This window comes from Amphiura filiformis, chromosome 18 (genome assembly GCF_039555335.1).
Source record: "Amphiura filiformis chromosome 18, Afil_fr2py, whole genome shotgun sequence".
Lineage (NCBI taxonomy): Eukaryota > Metazoa > Echinodermata > Ophiuroidea > Amphilepidida > Amphiuridae > Amphiura > Amphiura filiformis.
The window spans coordinates 23095099-23117775 of record NC_092645.1 but is presented as its reverse complement, the minus strand read 5'-3'; the positions used below and the strand labels follow the sequence as shown (position 1 = coordinate 23117775).

At 36.5% G+C, this 22677-nt stretch overlaps 2 protein-coding genes across 2 annotated transcripts in view; both read left to right on the top strand.

Moving 5' to 3' along the window:
* Window positions 1-18205, top strand: part of LOC140139044 (uncharacterized) — a 59650-nt gene extending 41445 nt beyond the window's left edge. Inside the window, exons 5-6 of the mRNA XM_072160826.1 lie at window positions 17157-17594; window positions 18134-18205. Coding sequence (XP_072016927.1) covers window positions 17157-17584 — 428 coding nt within the window. The 3' untranslated portion in view covers window positions 17585-17594; window positions 18134-18205. The remainder of the gene's footprint in view (window positions 1-17156; window positions 17595-18133) is intronic.
* LOC140139409 (uncharacterized) lies at window positions 2548-12106 on the top strand. Its single transcript, XM_072161172.1, has 5 exons — window positions 2548-2652; window positions 3180-3259; window positions 7590-7832; window positions 8685-8940; window positions 11984-12106. The coding sequence occupies exons 2-4, from the start codon at window positions 3190-3192 to the stop codon at window positions 8774-8776; spliced, it is 405 nt and encodes a 134-aa protein (XP_072017273.1). The 5' UTR covers window positions 2548-2652; window positions 3180-3189; the 3' UTR covers window positions 8777-8940; window positions 11984-12106.
* Window positions 18206-22677: the final 4472 nt, after the last annotated feature.

The following is a 22677-nucleotide window of genomic DNA, read 5'->3' as shown; positions in this document are numbered from 1 at the left end:
ACGACACACAAATTTACATAAGCTTTGATCCGAGAGTAGACGGAGCGTGTCAACTTGCCTTGAAGAAACTACAATCCTGCGTTTCTGAAATCAAGCAGTGGATGACTTTAAACAAATTGCAGCTAAACGAGGCTAAAACCGAGTTCTTTGTTGCTGTTTCTTCAGGGTTTGCTGCCCGACTCAATAACATCACTCTGACTCTTGGTAATGTAACAATAACACCTACTAAGTCTTTGCGGAACCTTGGCATCGTATTCGACCCTCCGTTGAGTATGAAAGTCCAAATTTCTTCCATCATTAAATGTGTTAGCTATCATCTCCGGAATTTGTCACGCATCCGCCGTTACTTAACACAAGATGCTTGTAAACTTGCTGTTCAGTCGCTCATTTTCTCCCGGATTGACTATGGTAATGCGTTGCTCTATGGTGCCAATGAAGGTGACAACGCCTTCAGAACAGGGCCGCCAGATTAATTATGCTTGTTGACCGAGACCATCCCAGTGCTCCTTTACTACGTCTCCTTCATTGGCTACCAATTCGCGAACGTATCAAGTTTAAACTACTGGTCTACGTGTTCAAATGCCTCCATTCACAATCTCCATCATATCTTCAAGAACTGATCTCGGTTAAAACATCTGCTTATGCCACACGTTCGTCAAAGGACAAAACACTTCTATCTCAACCAAAAACCAAGACACGTACCGGTGATCATTCATTTGAATCATGTGCACCCCGGATATGGAACACTCTACCTCGTGACATCAGGGAAGCTGGTACACTCCAGCTTGTCAAAGCAAATCTGAAAACATACCTGTTAAAGTAGTTTTTATCATGCTCTTATCCAATTGTCTTGACATATATTATGCTTTGTATTGTTTGTATTAGTTTTTGGTTCATGTAGATGTATATATCTTTTTGTAAAGCTCTCCGTTCTTTTTGGGGCGCTCAATAAGTGCCTATTATGTTATGTTATTAATGCATCTCCTGAATAGTTGGATTGAGCTTGGTTTCAGATCTTGGCTTCGCTCTTTTAGAAAGGCGAGGGATGCTTCATTTTCCATATGGTGCTCCGAAACTATGCAATGTCAGCGAGATATGTTTGGGTTCAAGCTCATCCTTGGTTCTGATGTGATCGGCTAAAAAGCTTATGAACATGCTGATGTGCATGAAGAGCAAAGAAAAAGAAGATCGAAGAAAAAAGAGCAAGGATAAGAAAGGCCACTTCCCCAAACATGCCAAATAGTCAAAAAAAAAAAAAAAAAAAAAAAAAAGAGAAAAAGAAATGACACAACATCCGGGCTATCTCTAGTCTCGGGCCCAAACTGCATGTGGCTCACGGTTTGTTATGAACAACAGAAACCGGCTGTGAAGGAGGCTACATAGCGATGTTGTTGGAGTGACATTTAATTTTGAAAAAACGACACTCGACCATGGAATTTAATTTTAAGTTTGTCAGTATATAAACGGTATATCAGACGATGGTGGACTACATTATTCACTGTGGCAACAGCCAATATCGTAAACAAAACAGACAATATGACGGCAACACTGCCTGGACATTGGACGCCCCGTGCTGAGTTGTGTTTTTAGCTCTATTGGCCCCGTTACAGAAAAAAAAAAAAATGCACAAAATATATTTCTCAGTGAATGTATAAATTTTCACATAAAAAAAAATATTTTTGGATTCAAAATAAAAAAAAAAAAAAAAAAAATTATAGCCGGGAATGAGCGGGACTCGATCTCGGGACCCTATGCACCGCAGGCGAGACCCGTTACCATTAGACCAAGCGAACCGTGATACACAATGGTTGAAATTTTAGGTATATATCATAAACATACCGTGCGTTATTCATACAAAACATTAAAAAAAACAGTACTTACAATGAGGTTCACTGGCGAACCTCAACGGATTTAGACTGATAAAATAGTGCTTAATAACATACGTACAGTTTTGGAATAATTTGAGACATTTTTGTGTTTACGTGTAAAACCAATGACAACGTCAAAATTCAGCCAATCTTGGCCGGCCCCCCCTGGGTATATCAAGTAAGTTTCTTCCACTCTGAAGACTTAGAAACGGTTGTTTGATTCCACTGACTATTTGCGATCGAAATTTACATAACACCAATGACAGAAATCATCAACAAACATCGAATCAGGGACTTGTTTTCACTCGACCGTGAGTCGCATCATCAACCGGAAGTGACGTGCCACGGACCGACAGAATACGACATGTTTTGAGTGAAAACTATTAGTCCCGATATGTTGGCTGATTTTGACCAATTCCAAATACGCCAGCGGAGGGAAATAGTAAAAATCAGCCAACACTGAGCGACAGTAGTTTTCACAAATTCTCCTCTAGACATATTGTATTTTGTATACTATTCCCCCGATATAACAGCTTAATGAATGCTAATTTTAAATGATGAGTAAAGAGCTACGTTTCTTTATGGCCTACCTTTTTATCACTAATAAAGCCAAGTCTGATCATAAAATGTTCCACGCATGCGTAAGTGTAATCGGTAGCAACGGCTCATTGTGTTATCATGTTAATAGCGTCATTTTGGTTGTGTTTGACGACCAAACCCCAGTTTGTCTGAATTTGCAGGAAGGACAAGAAACCAATTTACATGGAACAAGTCTTAGATAAAAGTAAGTTCTGTAATTTGCGTCGTATTTTCGAATTTCGTTCATAGATGAAACTATTACTTATACACTATCATACTTTTTAATGTTATTATTAAATTTGTTGTCAGAATACTAATTAATCAATTTTTAACGTTGATTAAGGTTGTTGGATATTCGCCGTATATTCTCATATTATATAATTAAACTTTTAACTCACAATTCACAATCCAAACTAATATGGAGATTAATATTCCTATAGGGCAAGTCTATTTTTTAAGTGTTAGGCCTATACATGTTAACATCAATGTTTGATATAGCATTAATACATAAGATCAGCATTTATTTCAAATTAACAGTGAAGTTATGCCAAGATCAAAGTAGCTTTTCATTGTTTGAAAGACATAATAACGAGCGTTGTAGTGATGGATTTTTTGATATTTTGTTTTACTTCGGTTGCTGCTGATGCTGTAAATTGTTTATAATTATTATTACTGTTTGGAAATAAAAAAGTACACGGCTACCGTTACGGATTCACATTCTTTTTTTCTCAGCTCGTTAATCATGTGGGTGTCCCACTTGATGAATCGGTACAACGTTGTACTAATGTTACAACTGCTTTGCATTCTGCCAGGTAAGTAATCTATATTCACTACTTCACACCCACCTCAACATTTTGTTTATTATTGTTTTATTGAAGCATTCAGGAATACATCCCACATTGGTTATAAGAAGGCCAAGAAAAAATAAAATGTGTCTCTCATTAGTATGTGAAAGCCATCTTAGCGCGTAGCCCTATGCGCTGAGTCTTTTTACATGCATTTTAGTTACATAAAAAGTGATTACGCAGAGGCACAACACAAGTAAAAAACAAATATAGCACACATAACTTATTTGCCACAATAACTTGTTTAAAAAAGGCTTAAGGTAACCCAGGCGAGATCAGAGTGATTTTCTGTAATATTTAACCCAACGCTTTTATATTTGGTCAGCATATTACCTTAGTTAATTGACTTCCAAAACCACGCCAAATTGGTCCGCACATGTTGGTAACCATTGAAACGGCGACCAGATTGGATTTTGAAAGGATATAGTTTGCGCGCAGATTTTCACTTCCTTAATCTAATTTTTTTTCTAAAAATTGAAAGAATGGATAGCTAAAGACATGATCTTGAAAGTTACAGAAAGAAAATAAGCAAAAAAAATAATTTCGAGGGTGAACGACCTTGAAAATTCCAATGTGCGATTTTTTAGCATTATTTCGGGTGTAATTGCCTATTTTTCGCAAAATAAAAAGGATTTTTAAAATTACTTCTGTAAATGTCTCAGAAAAGGTCTTTCCGTGATCCCTGTTGAATTTCAGCTAATTTGTATTGAAAAAAAAGATGTTGCCTTTGAAAAAAGATATCTAGCGCAAATTGTATTTAAAGTCTAGAAACATTGGTTTTTTTTAAATTTGTTGCGGTAATTATGCAAATTTCGAGCCGTTGAATCAATATTTTATTCACTTATTTATTATTTTAGCCCAAACCACTAACAAATCAAACTTTCCTAATGATATAATCTGTTTTATTAATTCTTACTGTTAAAACATTAAATATCGCAGGGTAAAAACAATATAATACATAAGAAATACAATACATGCGTTTACATGGGCAAAAACCAAGAGGATCACATTTTTTGCGTCGCCTAATTATATTTGAACGCCCACAGATTTGGAACCAAACGTCCGATTGGGATCACATAAAAGCAAATTAAAGCTGAAATTACAAATTATTTTATAAAAGAATAATCTAAAAATGCCTTGTCTGGGTTACCTTAAGAAAGCAGTACCGAAACGCTTAAATATGAAATTTTCCTGCTCGCTGCGCTCGTAACATTTATCTAGACTACAATATAAGGTTTGCAAATTGGGATCAAAAACTTTTGAATGTGCAAATTCCCTAATCTTGGAATGGAATTGCAGTACGATATTGAACATTTTACTCGGTTTTGGCCTAATTCCATATCAGCATCACGTAGAAATGCAATTAACATCAATATTTTAAGTGATTGTACCTAACTATCATGACTACGGGTCATACTTTTGTCGTTATAGTTTGGCGATTGCGATATGACCAGATACATCGTTTCTTTATGATTGGTAAAGAAACCGAGCCCAATTCATTCAGTACAAAATAATCGCTTCTGTGTCGCTGCTAAATTCGGTTAAATTGATTGACACCCTGTTATAATCATCTCGTCGCTAGGGATCTTTCCAGGATAACAAAAGAAAGCCGTTGGTAATGGCCCGGGGTAATGACAACCGACATGTCAAAATGTATTACTCTAATTGAACACATTGAAGCAGTAATAAAAGCGATTGTATCTGAAGCAATTAAAAACGAGTTAAGCAGATGCATTAAAAGCTTCAGTTTAAAAGCTTCATTTATACCATGACTGTAACTGTATTTTTGTGTCATAACAATTCGTCGTCCGTATTCCATAGTGGCGTATAGTGGGGCGCCGCGAATAAACAACTTTTCGAGAAAATCGGGTTTGAAGAAATGCCAATTTAAAATCGAGTTCAGACATTCATTATATTTTGTAAATGATGTGAAATTTCTGTAGTAAACTAAATAGATTTTATTGTTATATATTTTTCAAAAGAAATAAATACATACTATTGCTGGCAAACTGACAATAAAACTATACGTCACTATGGAAAACGAACAAAACGCAATACCCTAACCTTACGTTAACCGTACGCCACCCCGGTCGCCGTGTAATCCCTATGGCGTTATTTTTCGTCGTTCGTATTCCATAGTGGCGTATAGGTCCGATACGCGTACGCCACTATGACATACGATGTTTTTCATTTTTGCCGATATTTCATAATTATAAAATGTATAAAAAGTGGCGTATGGTCGATACGCCACTATGGAATACAAAAATGTCACTTTGTAACTATACGCCACATTTAATTAATTAATTACTAATTAATTAGCTAATTATGACTGATGAGACTTAGAAAAAATGAAAGAGAACATCATTAAAAACATATGTGCCAATTTTCAAAAAATGACCAAAAATCACTATACGCCACTATGGAATACAGCCGACGAATTCTTTTGTCATTATAAATCCCTATTTTTTAAATCACCAATGTTTCAACTATAACTTTAATAGCCGGGTTTATTGGTCATCTTTTGTTTGATCGGGTCACATTGACTATAGGAGGAGATGACACAGGGTACAAGAAACGTATGCGAGCAGTATGTCTTACAAGTCGTTACCGAAATCCACTTAATGTCCCTTCGGAATAAGAAATGTTTTGGAGTAATGACCCTTTTACTATTTTGGAATCAAATCAAATCAAATAGTGCTGCATTTGTCTGAAATCCAAAGAAGCTTTGTTTCTGGTATCCTTTTATCAAGTTTATTGAAATGTATTGAATGTAACATACCACGCACAAAATCCTTTTTTTTTTTAACTTCCAACGGTATAATATTCCAATGGGATGCTCCGTGTTTCAAAAAAAAAAAAAAAAAACATGATCCAGTTCATTTGTCAGAAGTAAATCGCTCGCTGAGAATAGCGTATCAATAGTAATGAGAAAGGTTTTTTTAACACAAGTCAACACATACATAATGACAGCCAGTGAAAAATTTCACTGACCATGCAGGATTTGAACCTGGGACCTTCGGATCACCGGACCGATGCTCTACCAACTGAGCTAGTGAGTCAGATGGAGAAGAGCAGTGATGTTATTATCTATAGGCCTTCAGTTCAATAACCGCCCTCTATCATCTTCTCTTTAAGAAAGAGGTTTGGAAATCATTCCGAATTAATATTCAAATAAAGTCAAACTATGTGGTAAATTAAATATGAGAAAGTTTTGTTTATAGATAATAACACTTGTCTCCGTGTCAATAGTAATAATAATTAGAGGGAGTTAATGTTAACGTATCTAGGGCCTACTAATAATGTAGTAGCTCGTTATTATGTTTTTGAACAATGAAAAACCACTTTGATATTGGTATAACCATTAAGCTGGCAAATAATTCATCATTTGCAGCAATACAAAATGTAGCATAATGATGCTTTTAGTTGAGAATGAATTATTTATCATATATACAATCGGCTTAATAAAAAATATAATATCTATATCAAAAGACGCTTTTCGTCAACTGAGTGCAGGTATTTTTTAATTTGAAATATTATAAGCAAAAATAGAAAGCAAATAATCACACAATCGACTTAACCCTATTGAAGTATTGCTTGTTACTCCCTTTGTTGGGAGGGGGGTAGCCTACGGAGTTATATACTAAACCTCATAATTATACTGTTCTATTTGCTACTTTTAAAATATCTCGTCCATTCAGTGATGAATGTTTCAAGTATAAACATTCTCAATGTAAATGCGACCTTGTAAAGTTGGAAACTTTGCACGCGATTTTACCTAAACCGAATTGTTGGCTAAATATGACTAAAAATCACCATTAGAATCTTAAAAGTTTCAACTCAATGTAATTTTTGTTTGAATATTTTTATAAGAACAAAAATCAAAACCGCTGGACCTCACCTCGACCACCTGGATGTACTTCAGCCCAAGTCATTTAAGCTCTTATTTAACTAACTTAACTTAACTAACATAATTTATAATGCGCCCTTTCCTGTGGCTACAAAGCGCAATTAAAAAGAACAGCAAACATGATCAAATACAGAAAACAACATTATGGAAAATATATGTCTTGAGCATAGTTTTGAATGATTCAAGAGTAGCAGCATTTCTGATATGAACCTCAAAAAGTGCCTTAAGTGTGCTGATACTTTTTTGTGTGCAGTATAAATCGATTGTTTTGCTTTGTTTTATTTTCCCCCTTGGGTTAAGAAAGCTTGCCAATAGCGGAAAACGATATCCGGTACTTTTCAGGAAGAAAATTTAAGAACATAAAAAAGCCCAATAAAATTTAATTTTCAGAAAACTGGATTCATGTTCGAGCACACGTCTGTGAAGTTGGCCAAGAGAGAGATAAAAAAAATGTTTGGCGATGGTTTTTGTCCGATAAAGATCCATGCAGTTGTACAAGCATCCGACTTGGAGGATTCAATGTAGACACTACTGGACTGGCGTTTGAATCTGAGTACAAGAAGTACGTGGATATTCCGTGGTTTGGAGACGGCGAAGAGAAGATAAGGAACCATTACAACTTGAATTGCAATGGTAAGAACCTATTTTCACATTGAAAAAGTATGCACATATTTTGTCGGACTTTTATTGACATTATAAGAGAGATATCAAAGATAGTTCCTAATGTTCTTATTATTATTTTGAGAGTGAATTCCAGATTATACGCGTCAGGTTTTGAAGAAGTGACTACAGAAACTCTGTATTGTCGTCATTTTGGTTTAAGGATGTTCCTATTCATATACATGTGGTACGACAAGCCGACAGATCTTACAAAACTCCGAGAGTCCGTGGCAGATCAAATTATGCTTAGGGATCTAAACAAGCATTTACAATATACACATTTGTCCTATCAGACAGTTCCTTTTATCCAGTATCCCAAGTACGGTTTGTAAACTATTAATGATCAACTTGGTAGGGTTATGTTTTGTCAAATGCACTACTCTAATCGAGCAGAAAAGGAAATGCACTTTGAAATACATTTGGAAATAACATTCTCATTATGTTGACGTTTACTCTATAATAGTAAACGCAGTTTCTGTGCCTTCTGATGAGCAGATAGTAACTGATTATTTCTCTCTATAAAAGAAATAATTCAATAACTTTACAATATTTTCATCATATGACCTGAAGATGCACAAAGGTCTCTGAACATTTTCAAATCATTGGGATTAGAGTAGATTAAAAAACCCCACCAAAACCGTGTTACAATAAAATGTTGACTTTGGGAGAAACCACCAGTACGGAGGGACTCATTTATGAAATGCGATGATGGGAACAAACATATGTGAAAACGTCAATACAAAAAGGTTCACAAAGTTACAAACGAGATATTTTGTTATACGCTATCGTTGATTTTCTTTGATGATTATCCTATTATTATAATAGAAGAAACAACTTCAGAGGGTACAACTTCTAAGGAACAACTGTTAAGGAAAGCACTTTTGAGAAACCTACTTCAGAGGCAACTACTGCTATAGAGGGTAGAACTCTGAAGGAAGTTATTTGAAGAAATCAACTTCTGACACAACCTCGGAACAAACTGCATCTAAAGGAACAAGTTCTGAGGGAACAACTGAGACGACTTTCTACCAAACAAGTGTAAAAGATACAACTTTTCGTGAATCGACGACATTGGCACAAGGTACGAAAGCAAACCTTTTTATCGCATCAAAGGTGATTTTATGTAGGTATGCCACTGTAACTAAGGCTGGGAGTAATACCCAGCAAATCAAGTCAGGCGTATCTTATTCCAAGTGTTTTAATTGATTTGTTACAGCGGTTTGAATATTCAAATGAAATTAATATGTATCACAATGACCGCACTGTTACCACTTATTTTTCATACCATCTAAACCATTTACACCGTAAACAAATCATCGCATGCCAAACTTTTCGGTTGGCGTTATGAGAAATATATAGGCCTGCTTTCTCTTGATTCCAAATCTCACTGTTGATAAAGTTGCGGGTGGGGCTGTAAATCGTGAAGTTTTGCACAGTATTTTGTTGGACCTGAGAGTACATCAGACACGCCAAATTGCATTCTGAACACGAGGAATGTCTTTCTGATAAATCTAATGATATGTACTTAAAGTGCATGTAGCTGGAAGGAAAAGCCGACCATCAATTGAGAATGTTGACCTTTCGTATTAAAGATATATAAAGTTTGCCAAAAGACCTAAATATTTAGGTGATATCAAATAAGTTTGTATACCAACTTGATGTGGGGACACAAAATACAGACTAGACAGTATGCAAATGGGGGCAAAAACAACAACAAAAGTAGGCATAGAAGTAGGTAAAGTTCGATAGCCAAAATTACCAATTCCAAGGCCCACAGAAGTGTTCAACCTGCAAAAACAACACGGATCACAAAAACAAGGAATACAAAAGTGCACTGGAACAAGTGATGAAAATCACTATGCACATAAGCATATATAAAGAACCAAACAAGCAATGTAGGAACATGCAAAGTTCGATGGCTAAAAATTACCAATTAGCCCACAGAAGTGTCAGGAAAACAGTACAAAAGTGTACAATGAATAACATCACTGTGCACATAAGCAGACAACAACAATAAAAACCGACGTTTCGAGCAGATAAACTGCTCTTCTTCAGGGACAGACAACAAAATATAACATCAAACAGCGAAAACTACATGCTGTAGTTAAAACAAATTCAAGTCAAAAACTGAAGGCAAGTTCAAATAGAACTCGGTAGCAAACACGACAACAAGCTCAGAGCAAAATAAGCTGTGTCTGTACTCTATGACAGCAAGTTTACTAGCTGTCATAATACAAATTTATTTTGATTGAGATTTATGAAATTTCCAGTAGTATAAGAAAACACATGTAAATAATAATTGGAAACAAATGTAAATTGAAATATAAAGTTCAGGCAATGATTTAAAAGTCTGGTATTTATTCCTAGCTGTTTTGTGAAATGAGACACATATGTAGCAGCCGACAAGTGCATCGTTTTGATATGGATGTACACATTTGTAAAATGACGGTAATGAATGACAATAATAACTTTGCACCATCTGTTCTACGGTCATTACGTGAAATCGTCGGGATTTGTGTTAGGCCTCGGAATTTTTCATGGGGACCTTGCGCTCCCTTTTCTCGCAATTACTTCAAAAAAGATAGCCTGCGGTTATTGTTGTCTAAATCACACGCATCGCGCAGAGGATGATTTAAGCAATTCCCACCACGCCACTGTGTTGACTTGCGGTTGACACAGCTGTGTGAGTGAACATGACACCACTGCTCGCACATTGCATTGACGGGCATGGTTAAATTTGAATTCGGACTGATATGTTTACAATAAAAACGCATTCAAAATTCTAGTCGATTTCACATTTTATGTTACCTACAGAAGGTGTGAATTATCCTTTATGCATACATCACTTTTGTTCTGAAATCGACCAAGTAATAATGACACACGCACAATTCTTAAACAACATCTTTTGCACATAATTCAATGGGATTTGAAAAGTAAAGTGGCAGTTGAAACTCTAGTGATAACACGTTTGCAGTGCATGATGGGGCTTCCTTAAATCATCATCTGCGCATCGCGTATATTCATGAGGATATGAATATGTGTCAAATACATTGCCCAAATCGTGCAGAACAATAAATACATAAATTCAATATGCTCAATGTTTATGATAGATTCAAACTAGAACTAGGTGTATACATGTATAAATATTCTATTAAACAACTACCATGTTCATTTGATAGTTGCTTTCTAAAACGATCCGATATTCATAGCTATCACGCAATACACAGTAATTGGTATAATCAAACAAGAAACAAGAAAGTATTCACTGATCATTCAATCAGGACTACCGGCCCACTGTTATGGAATTCCCTGAACGACTATAACCTTAAAGTAGCAAACTCAATAAAACATTTTCGAAACAAATATAAATAAAACACAGCTAATCTCATTTTACAACTAGTTCTTGGAGCCCCGTTTTTGTTCTTGTGTGATAGGCTTAATATACTCTGTTTGTTTGTTGTTGTATTAATTTAGTTCTGTAAGGGGATGGTCAATGCTGGCCTTATTGGCCTTTCAATCATCTCCTCCATAATTGTCTTGTTTTATTTTTTCGATGTTGAATTTCTTTGTATTTTGTTGTTTTTTATTATGGAAATAAAGATTCATTCATTCATACACCATTGTGATTACAAATATATTTGAAAACAATATCGTTATGTTTACGTTGTCTCTATGTTCCTAAGCAGATTATGAGTACTTGCCATTCGCCAAGATTATTTTCTCTATGCAATAATTTAATGAATAACAATGCAGTCTGTTATTCATATGAACTGAAGATCCACACAAGTCGGAGATGTTCAAATCATTGGGATTAAGAATGAAAAAGGGCCATACAATAAAATGTTTGTTTGAGACTATAGATGAAACACCTGTAAGAAGGGACTAATTAATGATGATGGGAATAAACACATTGGTGTTTTAATTTAATAACCATGTTCTCACTGGGCTTATCATCAGGATTTCAGGAGAAATCATCTCGTTATGTCGACATTGACTCTATAAGTTCTGTACCATGAGCATTGTTAACCAGATTGCATAGCATATAAATCATAAATCATTTTTTTTAATAAACCATAAACCGCTAATTATTAAAAAAAAATCTTATTTTATACATTTCTGTATAGATGATGATGAATGTGGTTTGAGAGGTGATAACTGTGACGTAAATGCTGTGTGTTCCTACAGCGATGGTTCCTTCACATGCGCATGCAATGACGGTTATACTGGAGATGGGATAACATGCTCCGGTTAGTATATTTAAAAAAAAATTCATAGACAGTATGCCTTTCCAGAGAATGATTTAAGGAAGCCCCATCATGCACTGTAAAAGTGTTATCACTAGAGTTTCAACTGCCACTTTACTTTTCAAATCCCATTGAACTCTGTGCAAAAGATGTTGTTGTAGAATTGTGTGTGTGTCATTATTACCTGCAATTTTTTTTTTTTTTTTTTTTTTTTGGCGGGGGGGGGGTCAAAATCGACTGATCTTACATGCCTAGAGCAACAAAAAAAATGCTCCTGTTTCCGGAATTTTTTGGCCCTACTTTCGGAATTCCATAAGTTTCCGTAACGTTTACGTCAATTGGGATCCATTTCACCAAAATTTATGACGATTCGTAGCGCTTCGAAGTCTCAAAATCCATCGTAACTGTAGAACGCATAAAATACATTTCACTAAAATAATTTACTAATCTGCACTTCTCATTTCTCATGAAATTACGTACTCGTTCCAAGTTAGATAAGATTAGATTTTAAGCTGCAAGCCTGCAGTGAAATGCAAGTGGTCCAAGGCAACAGTCATATGACATGCATGACAGTGCAGTTTGGTGGATATGCCGATTTCATAAACTTATCTAAAACCCTACCGTGTCCTGTGCTAACATCATTCACACCTTGCAGAGTCTTCAAATAGTTCCAAAAGTGACATTTGGCAGGTATAGATCCTCTGGTTTGGTCAGAAAATGTTTTTCGATGTCAGGTGCCGGTTTTTACTCGTTTTTGTACTTTTCAACACTGAAAATGGTGTCTTGGGCAATGTAACGGTACATCAAGGGTGTACTTTTTTCTGGCTAAATGACTTTATCAATGAATAGACCTATTATTTTGCCAGATGTGACAGAATTGTCATGGGCCAGTGTTGCCAGTTTAATAGCTTGTTGCCTCGTTAAAAAGTTACGATTTTGGAAAGTATCATTTCATTTCATTTTATTTAGGATTTAAACCAAGGATAAAAAACACGGAAAAGAATACATTTTAAAGCACACCTATTTCCACTGTGGTCCTTGATGAGCCTTAGACTTAAAGGTACAAGAATAAATTGTAGTACCATCCTAAATTTAAACTGTTCAGCAAGCATAAAACATACAATATTACAAATACTGTTATCATTACCTACAAATTTTGAAAAAAAAATATAAAAAATATTAAAAACAAACAATATATTAATGTTGCAAAAACATGCATCAGGTCCAGCCTTAGTTAAAAAGATAAATATTGCACGTTCATTATTTGAGATTTCCTTAAAAAAGTGATGTTTGACCTCTTTCCTGAAAATGTCTTGGCATAGCTGGGATTGCACAGAATTTGGGAGCGAGTTCCACACATTTATTGCATTATAAACAAAAGTTTTTTGCCCATGGGTGCCCATACGAGGCTTGAACATGTTGAATAAAGCATATGTTCCTGACCTGGTTGAATGTTTGTGTACATTTCTAGACTTAGTAATACCTTCAAGAAAATAAGTAGGACTTTTACCATTCAGGATCCTAAACATATGATTTGCCATAATCTGGGAAACCCTGTACTGGGTCGGGAACCAGTTTACCTCCTGGAATTCACTAGCACCAATGTGAGACCTAGGGGACAGATTAAGCACATTTCTGATGATTTTATTTTGGGCAATTTGGAGTTTTTGTTTTGTTTGTTTGTTTAAAGCAGGATACCAGGAACTACAAGCATAGTCATAATGACACTGGATGAGAGCCACTGGATGAGTATAAATTCCTTCAAATTGTATGCTAAAGTTTAATGGATCATTTATCAAAAAAAAAAGATTAATAAAATGTTACCAATGAAATTATTGTTTCTGATCAAAAGAAATAAATTTGTATGAATTAACAGAATGTTCTTCTTGTCAAAACCAATTAATTTTACTGACCTGACAGTTTCGGCCATCTTGGTCGAAGGCCATCATCGGAGTGATGGTACTTGATCCTTCCTTCTGGTTGATTGGTCACCAACAGAGGGCGCACTAGCGCCCAGAAGTGGATCGTATACGTGACTGAGAAAATGGGCCCCTCATCTCTGTTCATGGTGTTTGGAGCTCTCTTTCTTATCCACATGGATTCTTTGATGCGGCGTGCCCCCGAATCACATTCTTTGTCGAGGATTTTGGCGCCGTCCCAGTTGATAACATGATTATGCTGAACTGCGTGGTCTGCGATTGCTGATTTGGATTGTTCGCTTTGAGATTGTTTCCTGGTTTGTCTAGTAAAGATACCTTTACTTTTTGCTACTTCGTCCGATTCCTTCTTATGTTCACCCAATTTGGTTTCAAAACGACGACCTGTCTCACCCACATAAGTAGTGTCACAATTGGCGCAAGGTATTTCATACACGCAATCGGTCGTACAAAGGGGGTCTCTTTTGTCCTTGGGGTGGACTAACAATTTCCTCAGGGTAGTATGAGGGCGTACCGCGGTGGCGATGCCATGCTTTCTAAAAAATGCGAGTGGTCGTTTCAGACAATTTCTCAACATAAGGAATGATGACCAGTCCTTTGTTTTTCTCTGTGGAGTCCTTGCTCTTGTTCGGTTTTGCCACCTGTTTATTGTCCATTTTGCATTTTACCTGGTTAAACGTCCACTCCGGGTACCCACATTGTTTTAGGGCGCGTTTGATTTTGTCCTCTTCCTGTTCTATATCCTTCTTTTCCGTAACAACACAGTTCATCCTATCCAACAGCGTGCGGACCACACCTAGCTTATGATGTATTGGGTGATGCGAAGCGAAGTTGAGGTACTGGTCTGTGTGCGTTGCTTTTCTGTAAACCAGCAGTTTTACAGTACCATCGGGTTTGCGGACGATAAGTGTATCGAGAAACGGTATTGACCCATCATGTTCTTTCTCATATGTGAACTTAATATTGTCCGTAGGGTCGGTTTGATTCAGATGAGTGGTTAAATTATCAACCTGGTTTTCGTTGACAATCTCCAAAATGTCATCGACATACCGTTTCAGAGCCGTGGTTTACAGTCTAATGGGGCTGTCGCAATGGCTTGTTGCTCTAAAAACTCCATATACAAATTCGCGACCACCGGGGACACCGGGCTCCCCATCGCTGCACCAAATCTTTGTTTGTAGATTTTCCCTCGAAACAAGAAATAGGTGGTGGTGAGTACAAATCTTAGTAGGTCGATCACATCGTCTACCGCGAGCAAAGTCTTGTTTTTGAGAGTCTTGTCTTGTTGTAATCTGATTTTAATGACATTCAACGATTCATCAATCGGCGTGTTGGTAAACAGCGAGACGACATCGTGGGAATTGAAAATCTCACCCTCCTCTATTATGACTTCCGCTTAGCCCTCGGCAAGATGTTTAGAGTTCTTAACATGATGATCCGTTCCTCCTACTAAAGGCGATAATATGTCAGCTAAAGCTCTAGACGTTTGGTAAGCAATAGACCCTGTGTAGTCTACAATAGGCCTCACTTTGTTACCGGGTTTGTGGATTTTGGGAGTGCCATAAATTCTAGGAATGTTCTCTGCCGTAGGAAATAGAAGTCACGTATACGATCCACTTCTGGGCGCTAGTGCGCCCTCTGTTGGTGAGCAATCAACCAGAAGGAAGGATCAAGTACCATCACTCCGATGATGGCCTTCGACCAAGATGGCCGAAACTGTCAGGTCAGTAAAATTAATTGGTTTTGACAAGAAGAACATTCTGTTAATTGTATCACACAAACCTGATGAATTTCTTCAAGAAAATTTGTATGAAATTATTTTATTTCATTATCATCTTTACAAGTTAAAAAGGTGTCTTGGGCGATGTAACGGTACAATCAATCATAAACATGTGTAAACCAAAGAACATTATATGCTATGTGCCTATTACCTGTACAATATTAAAGGGGTACTACACCCCTGTCCAATTTTCTAAAAAATTATAGCGCATTGGTGACAAGTAAGATATGTTTATTATAGGGGTAAGGACTACAACTACTGCACTTGAAATTTTATTTCGGCAACGACAACAGTTGTGGCGTTGCAGTCAAAAATGAGGGAAAACCAGTATTTGATCAATAAATCAATAACTACTTGCCTTGAGTTGCTGAATTTTCAGAGCAATAGTTGTAGTCTTTGCCCCTACAACATGCATATCGTAATTGTCACCAATGCGCTGTAAGTTTTAAGAAAAATGCAAAAATAGGCACACATTTGGCCAGGGGTGTAGTACCCCCTTAAATGAAAGCAAATTCACTTCTTTTTTTTAAAAGAAATGATCTTTTAAACTTAGGCATACAAGTTTGTTTGTTTTTTTACCTTCAAAATTACTACACTTATTTTTAATATGGCAACACAGTAACAAACTGGCAACACAGGTTCATGACAGTTTTGACACAGCTGGCAAAATGATAGGTCTATGATTGATTGTACCGTTACACCGCCCAAGACACACTTTTAACTTCGAAAGATGAGAATGAAACAAAATAATTTCATACAAATTTATTTCTTTTGATCAGAAACAATCATTCCATTGATAACATTTTATTAATCATGTTTCTGTTAATATAGCGTATTTCAATGGAAATAGCTTATTCTGGCGGCCATTTTGAATGTCATCTTGAATTATGATCCATTAAACTTTGGCATACAATTTGAAGGAATATATACTTTCCGAAATCGCAACTTTTTAACGTGGCAACAAGCTATTAAACTGGCAACACTGGCCCATGACAATTCTGTCACATCTGGCCAAATAATAGGTCTATTCATTGATAAAGTCAATTAGCCAAAAAAAAGTACACCCTTGATGTACCGTCACATTGCCCAAGACATCATCTTCAGTGTTGAAAATGCCATATTTAGAGTGATTTTTTTTACAGGTACTATCACCATTATTCATTTAATTCAAGCATGTTTCACCGTTGTTCGTCATCGTTTGTACACCTCATGCATATTTTTCTGTCATCCGATTGTTTACACGGGGGTCAAATGATTTTGGTATTTCTTCATTTCCTGTTTCAAGGCAAAAATAAACAAAAACATAACCCCGACGATTTTTTTCCAATTTATCCAGTTTGTGATGAGGCATGGACGCCTATCGGTGATGGTTACTATAAGACCTGCGAACCTGCACCGGAGGGTGAAGAATCGCAGCAGTCAAGGACCTGCTGCACTCAGCCATATGGAAAGAGCGTCTGCGAAAGTTTTGGCGCACATCTTGCTGACATCAAATCTCAAACAGAACAAACAAATCTGGTGAACTGGCTTACCAGTATCAAATCCAAGGATGTGTGGCTGGGTTTGTATTCACCAATTCCTGGTGGTGATCTCTTCTACTCCGATGGTACTCCACTTGGTAGTTACGCCCCGTGGTCTTCCGTTGGGCGAAACGAGCAGGTATCGTGCGTGAGGATGGAACAGAACAAGCAGTTTAAGTGGTCTGACAGGCATTGTGATCAGAAGTATGGATACTTGTGTGAGAAAAACGCAACAAGTGGCTAAACATTCCGAGGTAGGTATTTCTTTCTGGTGTTTGGATCAAAAGTTTAAACATTCCGAAGTAGGCATTTATGTTTTGTGTTTGCATCAAAACTTTTAAATTTGGTTAGTGCAGCGGCGACGGGAACATTACTGGGAAAATTGTCAATTTCAGAATTTCAGACTAATTGGTGAATTGGTGAATTTTATACGGTGATTTTTGAGTAAAGATCTTGATCTTGATCTTGACGTGGTTGCTGCACAAATCGCCCCGGTAGTGGCTGTTTACATGCAGTTAAAGATAGACAGGGCAATTATTGGTTTATTTGTTTTATCTTCGAGACATGTAGCGCATACCTCTGAAGATGCTTTTATTCAAAAATCACTAGCAAATTTGATATTGGTTGATTGGATGGACAGTCGATCGGTCGATCGGTTTGTAGGCTGGTAGGTGGGTTGGTCCTTCCTTGATTGATTGATTGATTTGTTGTATTGATTGATTCATTTCTTCATATCTGTGTTTTTTGACTTATCGACTATTTTATATTTTTAACTTCTTATTTTTCATTTCAGATGAGGACTACTTTCAAAGCCGACATTATTAATTTACAGCAGGACGGATTGAAAGAGGAAATAATAAATGATGAATGATATTAAGAAAAAAAAAATAGTATCATTTTATTTTGAATATAATTATATTTATATATTTTATTCATATTAATTTATGCATATTTTTATTACTATTTCAATAGTAATAAAAATTTGTCACAGTGGCAGTTCAGATTGGATTAAGAAGTTGCTTACTCTTGACTCAAAGGCTGACACTAACAATAAATGCCTTGATATGTTGGAAGTGTCCTCGTTTTCTTTAATCTTTAAAGACAATAAATTAAAAAAAGCTGTGGAAGTTGTTCTTACACCTACTCATGTTACTATCCGACCTTTTTCTAAGGAAACGAGGAATTCCAATGTGTTGCATTAACTTCATATATGATTAAAGAGTTTAACTTCAGCACTATACTATTTTCGCTCACCTGGAACATTTGCGCAAGGTCGACTAGCAGATGGTGATGCTGTGATGATATCTTGTCCACAATCGGGATAGTCCTTTTTGATGACGCCATGTGATTGACAATATGACGTTGTAGTGTAGTCTTTAATCATCTTATCTACCACTACGTATGAATACCCACTCGTATAAACTTTAAACATGTTTATCTCTTCTCGTTGTTTCCATTCTGATTTACCTGTGCGATATTACAATGGGCTGTGGTGAAATAGGTATCATGATTTCAGTTGGATGCATCATTACAAAGGAAACGCACAGTAACAATACTGGGCGTGGCCTTTGTTTCCCAAATGAGAACAAAGGTCTGCATATTGTTAACCAGGCTTGTTGATGGTACAACTCATGTCAAACTTGTCAGAGTAATTGTGATTGTATCACACAAGTAAATGAGAAACATGTGGTATTGGACTTAACACGGTTTGGAAATAAGTTTATAATAATTTTTTAGCTCCCTTTCGGGCAGTCAGAACTACATATTTGGGAGGGCTCGACAACAATCTTTCCAAAATTGCATTTTAATAATATTTAGATGACCATAGAGGGAAATAATTGAAGTTTATTTACAGCTTCTATGGCGAAAATTGATCAAACCGATCACCCGACGGTGCCCGTTCAAAGTTGGAGCTATCACAGGTCAGCTGTTAAGCACAATTTTGCCATTGAAATTACACGTCCGACTGCCATGAAATTTTGGAATTCTCTCTTCGGAAAAATAGCTCGACAACAGCTTTTCCGTGACATTTTTTACTTCAAATTGTAGTATGTTAAGGATGAATATTATAATTCACATGTGAGTCTCTATGGCTAATATTGGGTGAAGGGTTTTTACACCAGCTCACTAACTAGTTCATTGCCTATACCTACAGTACAATGAGTGAGCTAGAGGTCAATCATCAATTTGGACCGCTGTGTGTGCACTGAATAGGAAAAACGGACAGTAACTGCATAATGTAGGTGTAGTGCGGTAGGGTGAGGGTAGTGGAGTAGGGTGGGGCGCAGTCTACTGTAGTAGACTCTCTTCATTTATCATCACTGTTAAGCTGTTATCTGTCATTCCCTCTCTGTTCAAGCACGGGAAACGCCATCTTTCCTATTCTGATCCAACACCACAGCTATTAATCTTTAACGTTGGTGGTTCACTCCGAAAGCTCCCCGCCTAGAACGAGTCGGATACGCTCCACCATGGCGCTTCCAATGTATCCATAGTCAGAGGGGAAAGGTCAAATAACAGTGATTGTAAGTGAAAAGGGTCTACTACAGTAGACTGCGGGCTGGATGTCGATTTTATATACAACTTTCGGTCACAATAAGAAACCAAAAATGTCTTTAAAATGGTCTCTATAATGATGAAATGTCCGTGATAAGTAATAATAAACTCGGTGACTCTGTAAATACAGCTAGTAGATTTAGTTTGTCTTGACTCGACTAAACACATGTGTTCACTCCACACTGCCATATACAATTTTGTTCACGTGAATAATATGATAAAATAAACAACTGGCATTAGATCGGTAGAGATCTCGCTAAATGAATTCCTTTTCCCTTCAAAAATATCAATTTATTTTAATTTTTGTCCATAAGTTTTTAAAATGTTATTTACTTTTGTTGGAAAATGTTCCACAAGTACGCTCAAAACATATACAAGCATTTAATTTGATAATATCTCTCTCTGATTAAGAGCAAATGAGATGCTTCTATCCTAGCAACCACATTTTAACAGTTATATCTTTATTATGAACTAATAAAGCCCAATAAGTAATGGTCCACACATGATTAAGTGTTGGTGACAACGGCTCACTGTATCATCTTTAATATCATTTCGCTTGTTCGCGGCGTAACTCCACAACCAAACCCCCGCTTGTCTGAATTTGCAGGAAGGAGAATTACCGTTTTCAATGGAATAAGTCTTAGTCAAATGTAAGAATGTTTTTTTTTAATATTTGTATTGTCAAATTTGCATGAATCTTCTAAGATATAAGCTCATTTCGTCGCCCTGCTATATGATAATTGCTTAAGTCATTTTTTTTTGTAATTTTGAGAACAAGTACAACATAGCATGCACCAATTACGTTGTCTGATTTTCACATGCTCTTGTGCAAAGATTGTTGAATAAAATGTACTTGTTCTCAACATCATTAAACATCATAAAAAATGACGCAAAAGTGCCAGTTTTTAGCGTTAATTAATGTATTACACTTTTGGCGTATCTTTTAATCTTGTATTGTCTCATGTTATCTTGTCAGCTCACAATTCGAAATCCAGAATACTACGCCCTTAAGCCAACTTTTCAAGTATTATATACTTTTTGCACCAATGGTTACGCAAAATTAGCACAGTATTTCAAAATTACACAAAAGTGGAAATGACAATGGAGCTCTTGACATGTTACTTTGTTGCTGATCCCGCTGTTGTAGTGCTGCAAATTGTTGATATTATTATTGGGGATGGTAGGGAACTAGACATCCACCATATCTGATTCATTGATAACCATTTTCTTTCTCAGCTTTTTAACCATGTGGATGTCTCACTTGATGAATCGGTACAACGTTGTACTAATGCTACACCTGATTTGCGTTCTGCCAGGTAAGTAATCATAATTATACCTAACTCCCCACATTATGTCCATCTCAACATTCGGTTTATTATTGTTTTGAAGTATTATTGGTTATTGGTTATAATAACGCCAAGAGAAAAGAGAGGTTGACTCTCCAACCCCACTCATAAGTACAATGAAGTATCTGAAAACCATCTTCAATGAGCAGCCAATGTCTTAGCCCTATGCACTGCAGTGGCGTGCGTAGCGCATTGAACGTTAGGGGTGGGGGGGGGTGGAGGCAGGTTGTTCACTTCCCCCAATGGAGCCTGATTTAGGTGTGTAAGGTGCGGTTATATCGTTTCCCCCGAATTTCCCTCGAATGACCAACAAAAGTATGGGGGCATGTGGCCCCCTTGCGCATGCCACTGATGCACTGGGCCTTTTTTCCGAGAAAAAAAAACCCAGAAAAATTGCGCTAAAAGACACTCCTCCCTCACACACACCCGCACCCACTCACAAATCCCGTGTAGCACGTACCTTCTTCTTCTTAGCAAAAGGAAAAAAAGGCACATAGCTTATAAGCAAAATGTTTCAAAAAAAAAAAAAACCCTTTTGTTGTGTGTGATCTCAAGTTAAATCTACGATTAGCTAAAGTCATTAGTGTATAAATACAATGTGCAAGTGTTTAGTACACCGTATGAGAGGGTTGTGGTTGGGACAACCCTCCAGCATCTTTCTTTAATAGACGAGGGTTAAATATTTGAGGGGAGGGCTTATGTGAGTGTGTAAACAATACTTATCTTGCTTGGTATGGTGTTGCGATACAATATTGAACATTGAACCCTAGAACTACGAAGAGGGGACCAAGATTTTTTTATCTGTCACAAAAAAACGCATGTGTTTTCGCCCAAATGACCTAAATAATTTCAAGAGCTACTGACTTTTTCGCATTTTTGTGGAATTTTTAGCTGAAAATCAATTTTGCCTATACTTTTGTACATAACAAAAATGTCCCAAATTTACTTGGGCGCCCTCATATTATGACATCATATCGACATTATGTGGGTCATGTTTGTACTTATTTTGGTATCACTGGATAGAGGCGACCCCTAGCTATACATTAGTACCAAACAGTATATGACGTTTATAATTGAAAATTAGGGGGTGCAACAACCCCTCCTCTTCGTAACCCGTGTTACAAAATATGGCTCAGTAGTTCTAGGGTTAATGCAAGTTACATAAATGTTTTAAAAATAATGGTACGTGACTCTTACGAGTGTCGGTCAGTATGGTATGTAATGAAAGTTGACCTTTGACCCAATATATTTTGAATTTGAATGGAATTTCTTTATGATCACATAAAGACTGCACCTTTGTCTTTCAAACCGCAAATATGTAAATGATACCATATTCTTGATTACGTAACAACATTAGTATATAGTCAATAGACTAAGGCCACTGCCAAATCACCTTTTAAATTACATCAAATGCATGTGTTTAAAACGTCCAAAA